Below are 8,777 nucleotides of genomic sequence, written 5' to 3' on the forward strand. Positions count from 1 at the left end.
TAATTGTCTCATCCTTTCCTCCCATACCCCCAGGGAGGGATGAAGGGATGGGGGGTAATGCCCCAGCCCATTTGCTGGTGCGCATACTGCAGTGCTGTGCTGATCCGCAGTGCGTGTGTGTGTGTGTGTGTGTGTGTGTGTCACTGGCCAGATGGGAAACACGCCTACTGCTGCTGCCACTCTGCACAGTGTGAGAGGAGGGGGAAGGAGAGAGAGAGGGAGAGCAGGGAGAAAGGAGCCAGTGAGGAGGAGAGAGGGAGAGCACGGGCCTCACCAAATAAAGCCATGAGGGCTCGGGCTGGGATGGCCCTCTCCACGCTATAAATACGTTGGGACTCTGCCGATTCGGGTTTGGTGGCTGGAGCCGTGTACCAGTAACCGCACCGGCCCAGCTCAGAAGAATCTCCTTCGCACTGAGGCCTTCAGCCATGCCAAGGGTTGATGCAGACCTCAAACTGGACTTCAAAGATGTCCTGTTCAGACCAAAGAGGAGCAGCCTGAAGAGTAGGTCTGAGGTAAGTTTGGTCATCTCTGCTCGTCTCCGTGGGGTGGAAAGCCGTGTCACTGAGCTTAACTCAAATTTGAGAGCTGAGTGAAATTTGACTGGATGTAATCAGGTTTCAAGTATAGTGCTGTGTTTGTGTATAACTGGTGTTTACGGGTGTGTGTAACAGAGCAGCTAGAAGTGGAACTGACCTTGCTGAGGACATATTAACTTAGCAAGGTTTTGTTTAGGCCCATGTTTAGACTTATCTTATGAGGCTGCACTTGAAAAGGGCTCATATGCACCTTGCTATTGCGTCTCATCTGAGCTTCCCATTTCTCATTCATTCTATGCTGCTAATGTAGCCTGAATACAGCCCAGATAGGGTCAATTTATGGTGGCAACTGATCTTGCTAAGATACAGCAACATGAGCCGAGCCAGTGTGCCGAGACGCTGAGAATGTGTGTAAAAATAGGCCGGAAGGGCTCTGTGTGCTAAATGTCAACGAGAACAGGTTCCACACTGCTGAAGTAGCCCAGGCAAATGACCTTTATATCTAGCAGACACATGTGAGACCCATATGAAGCATATGAGGAACTAACAGCCACATTGTTTGTTCATGGTAAAATACACTGCAAGTTTCCTTCAGTGACACTAGGATGGCCACCTATCCAGTTTTCACCTGACCAGTCCGGTTTTAGGCTGTATGTACAGGTGTCTTTCTTTCTTTCTTTCTTTCTTTTTGCAATATTCTCCTCGATTGTGGGGTTGAACAAGCAACACAGTCACTATGGTCAGTTTGTTTGTCACTGCTCCTTTCCTCAGTCAAAGATCAGCAGACAATCAAACACAAAGGTGGAGAAGCAGTAGTGAATCAAATGGAATATGATTGTCGAGATTAGAAAATAAATACATAGAAAAACACCAGTAGCTGTAGTAGATGTAGTTCAAATCAATAAATTTTTTTAACCTGCTTTAGAGGACAGAAATAGAATAAATTTGCTTATTAGCAAATGAAGGGTTGTGCTGTAAGGCTACATTTGGGTGCTGGCTCATAATCAGACCACATCAGCCATTGATCACGTGCATATCAGAAGATTCATTTTCAGTCTGCATTTCACTGCAGGATGACGTCAAATCCAGCAGACCGTGTTATTGCTTGGTTGATTCGATTGATCAGAACCACACAATGAATGATACACAGGCCAAGGAGGACAAGGCAGAACAATGGAATTATATGAATATAAAAGCACAAGAATAGTATGATTTTTCACAATGTTCAGCTCACCACACACTGCACAAAAAAACAACTGATAAAAGTCTATAGTACCTGTTTAAAAATATATATATTTTTAGATACCTTAGCCAATCATAGGTTATCATTCGTTAACCTCATATTTAGCATTTAATAACTTGGTAAATGGTTCTGTTAATTATGCTCAGTGCCACTGCAAAGGGTGTGGCTATGGATTCATTATATTGCTTAATCTGAGGACAGTGTGTGTGTGAAGATATGGAAAGAGGAAGAGCGTGTTTCATCAGGTTACAGCCCACAGAGTAGTTCAGTCAGCTCTTCTAAATGATTCAGCAGACAATGTAAATAGCCCTCACACATGAATAACGTATAATGTTGCCGTCCAACCATGTTGCACCCCACCAACTAGTTACACACTACTCACAAAAGTTAGGGCTATTTGGCTTTTGAGTGAAAATTCTGTAAAACGTATAAAGTTCATGTTAATGTTAAATATTATACATATTATCTATGTATTATATACATGTATATGCCATAATATTATATGCAGTGGTGATTTTCTCATCTCAAACAGTTTATTGAAACAAAAGCCAACAACAGTGGTGGTTATACCTCAACAAATAATGTGGATTTCTCAATAACACTCTGTTCACAAGTCAACTTAATTTTCTGCTGAGTCACGGAATCCCACTCTTCTTGAATGGCGGTCCTCACGTCACTGAGGTTCTGGAATTGACTTGAGACTTGACTTGGACTCTTGCCAAAAGACTCGTGACTTGACTTGGACTTTTGAACATCACTGTGAATCTGTCTCTAAAGCAGAGAGCAGTTTTGCATTATTGCCACACACTAAGAGAGCCAGCATTGTGAAGCTTATATAAGAGCTTATAAGAGTGTAATGTGTGTGTGTGTGTCTGGCCTAATGTAGTTGCTCTTTTTATCACCTGCTAAGGTGGACCTGCAGAGGACTTTCACATTCCGCAACTCGAAACAGACCTACAATGGAATCCCTGTCATTGCAGCTAACATGGACACCACAGGTACTTTTGAGATGGCCCGGGTACTGAGCAAGGTGAGCACCTCTTCAGAATATTCAGGTAGTGTGCAAACGTCACCATAATGTCTTATATCTGATTCGGCACCAGGTCATGTTTTGGAACCCTAAAAAGGGAAATATTACATTCACTTTGAACAGGCTTGTGTGTCATGACACCTCTTTGATTATTCTTTTTCTCAGCACACACTCTTCACTGCCATCCACAAACACTACTCTCTGGAAGAGTGGAAAACATTTGCATCCAATCATCCAGAATGCTTAGAGGTAATTATCATTACATTTTTTATTCTGTATCAAGTGATTGATTTTTGCAGTATTTGTAGTTTCTAGTGTTATATAGGAAACAGATAACTTAAATTCCAAACATTACTAAGGCATGTTATAGAAGATTAGTATGTAAGTTAATATACTTATGATTTAAAAGCAAACTGCAGCAGTAAGCATAAATGCTAAGTTTTAGGGATATGGACAAAACAAAACTGGAGCCATGGAAATAGAAGTGTAATATATGACGTATGGCAGGATGGAAGGCGAGCGTTCTCAAAACACGCAGCTTTATTACAGATACATTGTGTATAGTGCTTTACAAACGTAGCTCAGAGGAATAGACTCAACACATTTGAGCACGGGATATGACTATCACACACAATTTATACTATACACATAACAAGCCCCACGTTACGGGTGATCGAGACGGGTGAACACTCACACAAACAACCACACCCACAGGAAGTACATATATGGACGCAGACTACACATATACACACACACGTGTAACGTGACAGGAATGTTGTGTGTTGGCTCTTAAACCATGTCCACTGAGGGCTATGAGTCTGGAGTATTGTTTTGTGTTTGCCTCAGTGTCGATGCTGTGGCACTATGGCCATCTGCAGTCTGCACCATTTCACCTCTTCACCTCTCGTCCTCAGCATGTGGCAGCCAGCTCGGGCAGTGGGGCGGCAGACTTTGAGAAACTGTGCAGCATTCTTGAAGCAATTCCGCTTCTTAAGTACATCTGCTTGGACGTAGCCAACGGATACTCAGAGCACTTTGTAGAGTTTGTCAAACAAGTTCGGGAGAAATTCCCTAACCACACAATCATGGTGAGAGAGATGAAAATTCTTCTCATATCATGATATAGTATATTCCTGCATGATATCTCAGTTTTAAAAATAACAAAAACAAACAATATGCTTTTTTTGTTTTGACTGGCCAAGCAGGCTGGAAATGTGGTAACAGGAGAGATGGTGGAGGAGCTGATTCTGACTGGAGCCGACATTATTAAAGTTGGAATCGGACCAGGTGTGCACACCTGATTTTCATAATGTCATAATGAAGCAAAACACTAAAACTGTTTCCTCCCGCTGTGCAGACCTGCAGTGTAGGTAAGGTCATTTAAATCATGCTCCAACATAGAAAAGGTCTGAATGATTTCTCAGGGTCCACTGGTTCATAAGGAGTTCCCTAAATCTTTGTGAATGCTTTAAATGGAGAGTCCAAAGAAATGAAGGCTGTAAAATGTGTACACAGGTTCCGTTTGCACCACCCGCATCAAGACCGGAGTGGGTTACCCACAATTAAGTGCTGTTATCGAGTGTGCAGATTCTGCTCATGGACTAAAAGGACATATCATCTCTGTGAGTCTGGCATAATCACAACTCATTCTCGTAATGAAAGGGGATTAGTTGCAAGAAGTTGCACTTGACCTACTTTACCATAAGAGGGCAGCATCTAGTTTTTTTATTTTTTAAATCTCTAAATCAGAAGGAGGTTAACTTGAGTTGGAGATTTGGAATTTACAGTCAGTGGAGAGTCTACAGTTATCTACAGAATATTAAAGGCAATAAAAACATGCTACTACAACTACTACCACTACTAATAATAATGCTAATAATAATAATAACAAATAGAATGAATTGTGTTTATCTAGCACACTAGCACACACAGAGTTACTACTCCTGGATCTCTGTTTATGCTTTCACATCTCTAGGACGGAGGCTGCAGCTGTCCAGGGGACGTGGCCAAGGCGTTTGGTAAGTTCTACTCCCAGGTGGATGTTCGCTTGATGAGGCTGATCAGGATATGAACTCAGCTGCTGCCATGTCATCACGTGTGTGTGTGTGTGTGTGTTTGTGTGTGTGTGGCCGACCTGCAGGTGCTGGGGCAGATTTCGTCATGCTGGGAGGCATGCTTGCAGGGCATGACCAGTGCACTGGTGACATCATTGAGAAGGACGGCAAGAAGTTCAAGCTGTTCTACGGCATGAGCTCAGACACAGCTATGAAGAAATATGTAGGTGGAGTGGCAGAGTACAGGTGAGGAGCAGTAGGACTGGGCATTAGAGAGGCTCTATACTGGGCATTAGAGAGGCTCTATACCTGGCCTAATGCTGACCTGTATGGCCAAAGTGCAGCTTCAGGTCATTATAAGTGAAAGACATGGTTAGAGACGTCAGAGCAATGACGCGGCAGTTTGGACTGCAGAACATGTTGTTGTTGTTGTTATCTCTTGAAAATTAGATATAAAAACTAACCAAGAAATTGTAACTTACTATGGTTACTATGTATGTTTACTACATAACTACATCCAGTTAATAGTAATTATGGTTCGGTTCCCTAACACTCTGCTTGAGACTTGCCAAAAAACTCGGCATGACAAACGCTTCCAAAACATTCGGAAATATGTGAGATCACAGATGGGCCGAACAGAGCCACGCCCTCATCATAACTGAAACTGAATGGGATCTCTGGGAGTAAAGAGAGTAGCCAAAAAAACAGTCAAAGAAGCACAAAAGAATTGACCATGATTTAATATTCATTCATTTTTAAGTTATTAATTAGAAATGAATTAATAATTAATTAATTAATTGACACGTGATTTTTGGAACGGCATTGCATGCTGATGGGCTTGCGTCCTGATCACTGTGTCCCCAGAGCATCTGAGGGCAGGACCGTGCAGGTGCCTTACAAAGGAGACGTGGAGAACACCATCCGGGACGTCCTGGGCGGCCTGCGGTCCACGTGCACGTACGTGGGGGCGGCCAAGCTGAAGGAGCTGGGTCGCAGAACCACCTTCATCAGAGTCACACAGCAGTCCAGCCAGATGTTCGGCTAGAGTCCTGCAGCCAGTCTCACCCATCCTGTAGCAGACCATCCATCAGGGTCACGCGCAAAGAGCATCCCCCACACTCCACGCATCAGCCGGCCAGAGCGTCCGCAGAGTAGGGGAACCCGTTGCCTTGACCCTGTGAGTAGAATAAGGGGGCGGGTCAGACACGCATACAGCCTATCGTACCTCAGCGTCAACCAGGATCTCCAGATCTGTGCTTGCCCCTCGAGTACAGGGTTCACCGGGAAATTTCAGACACACCCTCGCATGCACACAATTCCTTCTCTCTTGCTCAGGACCCATGCCGTACTGCTACACTTTTCCCTTGAGAAAGCAGCCGTTTTAAAGCATGATTTGCCTGTTGTTAGCATAAGGCTTTAAGCTCTTCAAGCATAGACCGTGACATGCCATTGAGTGACTAAGTATGAGCGAATAGAATAGGGACTCGTCATATAAGTCCTTCGGGGAATTGTATTAACAGTGCTATGCCGGGGAATTCATTCACTCAAACTATGCACCAGCGTTACCATTGGAAAAATATGAGACTGCAGGAGGCTTAGAAAGAATAAAGGATAAAGAATAAAGTGCTTGCTACTTCATATGTTTTCTTCATACACTACAAGTACTACATGGTTACTATGGTAAATACTGGTTGAGCTTCCAAGTGCTTTAAACCTTTTGGTGTGTGGTGTAACATTGACTTGATTTTAGTGGAGGCTGGTGCCCAACATACTGTATTATTTCTGTTGGCTCGTTTCCTCCATGAACATACACTGGGTGTGGCAGGACACGGCTACAGAGGAGAGAAATGCCGCAGCGTCTGTCTGTGTTCTTTATTTAGGTCTGTGCGATTTAAATCAGGAAACACGCCTTTTTATGTTGAACTGGTGAATGTGACGGTGTAATTGGTGAAGTAATAAAGGTATATCAATAAACAATTTTAGAGTAGAGTGCCTTAATTCTACAAAATCATTTCAGAAGTCCATTGCTTTCATCTCTATAAAATGAAACCTAACTGTAATACATATTCGCAGGACAATTTGAGCACAGAGTTCCACAGCTGAGTTGCTCCTCTCATATTTTATGCCAGACTAGAGGTTCTGGTTTCCTAAACATTTTAGCGCATGCAAAGCCTCTCCTCCCAGACACAGTAATTGGCAGTGATTTGTCTGGGGGATTTGTCTTGCTTCAGTTATGAACTATGTTGCTGAGTTTATATGCATAATTGCATAGTTTATATTATAATTACTACCATTCTTTCATAACTGTGGCCCACACATATCAGCTATATAGATCAAAATGACATCATTTATACACATACACATACTATTGCTGCTATTCATACCTACATGCCAAAGTTTAAATTGCATTGTTTACTGTTTAGGGGTGCCAAGCTAATTGTGTTCTGCCTGGTCTCCACAGAGTGTTATGGTTTTTGCTGTCTGATTAGATCTGATTACGCCTTTCCCAGACACTTATTTAAATGAATGGGCCAGCTGCTAATGGAGGCTGATACTCATGACAGCCTCCTCCACTTCCACCCTCGCTCCATCACTGCCTCCATCAGGAGCAGAAGAGTGGGGTGGTTCCCTCAGCACTAGAGCTGTTTCACTAATGGACAACATGGTACCTATTGGGGGGCGTGGTCTCCTAGCAACAGGTCTCTGTTGACAAAGTATAACTGAGAGCCCTATCAGATTCAGTAATGCCTGACCAGGGCTTCGATGAAGTCACACTGCTACTCCCGCTGATGTCTGTGTGTATTCGTGTATGCTAGGACAACGTTGTTTGAATATACAGTGTAAAGTTTTCAACTCTTTAATTAGATTTCACAGAAGCTTGTGTTTAGTAAATCACTAGAGCACAGCTAAATAAGAACTCTTATTCTTTCTCTTATCATCATGAATGCAGCCATGTTTAATAGCCATAATAAACAGAGCAATGTTTCACAAATTCCAAAAAGCCCACATTTCGCTATTGGCACTGTAATTTTATTAGTACGTGTATACTGAAACAATAAACTTGTACTGGTATACAGACGATTTCTTTTTTTAAACAATTTTGTTCACAACCTGAATCAAATATTGTTTAGTTATTCAGAATAATGAAATAAGTTCTAACTAGAAAACCGGCAAGCACCATCAAAGAAAGGGACCATAAAATCCAGGAAAACAGACGTGAGTGTATCCTACAAATAGACACACCACAATTAGAAAATAGAATTTCAATTCTTGAATTTTTATATTAGTTTCCATTTTTAAAAAAGCTAGTGCAAGTACAATATTTTACACAACTTACAGAGTATGCACGCATATGGAAACAAAATTAAACAAAAATAATCTCCTTTCTCAACATAAATTCCTACTTAGGCCTTTATGCAATTATATACGGTTTCTTCTTGTACTAAGGTGCAAAACATACATTATTCCATCATCCTGGACTGCTTCTTGCTACTGGCCTGAATCCTCTATGTCATACCCAGAAAACAAAATCTTGGGCTTGGACATGACATTCAGAGATTTAACATTGAACAGTCTTATTCAACATAGTATCTTCATACAACAAGACCAGTAACTCCAAAGCTCTGAAGCTGTATCATGTCTAATTCTCTCTAAACAATATGGCGACCTATATCCAACCTTCGCATACAGACAGTAGCCTACGCCCCTTTGAAGCGGTTCTGCTATGCTTTCTGCCCAAATGGTAACTGAAAAAAATAAACTAGAAACAGCCTCCATTCCCCTTCCAATGGAAGACATTAAATCTCTTTATGACAACACCTGCAGCACCATATCCAGCGCGCGTAACACTACTACAGCTCCAGAGACTGCTCTTTCTATGGAATAACCCGTCACTCTCGGCTAGCTCTTAT

General features: G+C 42.3%; 1 protein-coding gene across 1 annotated transcript; it reads left to right on the top strand.

Annotated features, from left to right (window-relative positions):
• Window positions 1-183: 183 nt before the first annotated feature.
• gmpr (guanosine monophosphate reductase) lies at window positions 184-6,843 on the top strand. Its single transcript, XM_077008620.1, has 9 exons — window positions 184-515; window positions 2,693-2,812; window positions 2,978-3,061; window positions 3,727-3,900; window positions 4,018-4,099; window positions 4,328-4,434; window positions 4,788-4,830; window positions 4,953-5,112; window positions 5,731-6,843. Exons 1-9 carry the CDS (start codon window positions 429-431, stop codon window positions 5,909-5,911), a joined length of 1,038 nt encoding a protein of 345 aa, XP_076864735.1. The 5' UTR covers window positions 184-428; the 3' UTR covers window positions 5,912-6,843.
• The last annotated feature ends 1,934 nt before the right edge of the window (window positions 6,844-8,777 follow it).

This window comes from Brachyhypopomus gauderio, chromosome 6 (genome assembly GCF_052324685.1).
Source record: "Brachyhypopomus gauderio isolate BG-103 chromosome 6, BGAUD_0.2, whole genome shotgun sequence".
Classification (NCBI taxonomy): domain Eukaryota; kingdom Metazoa; phylum Chordata; class Actinopteri; order Gymnotiformes; family Hypopomidae; genus Brachyhypopomus; species Brachyhypopomus gauderio.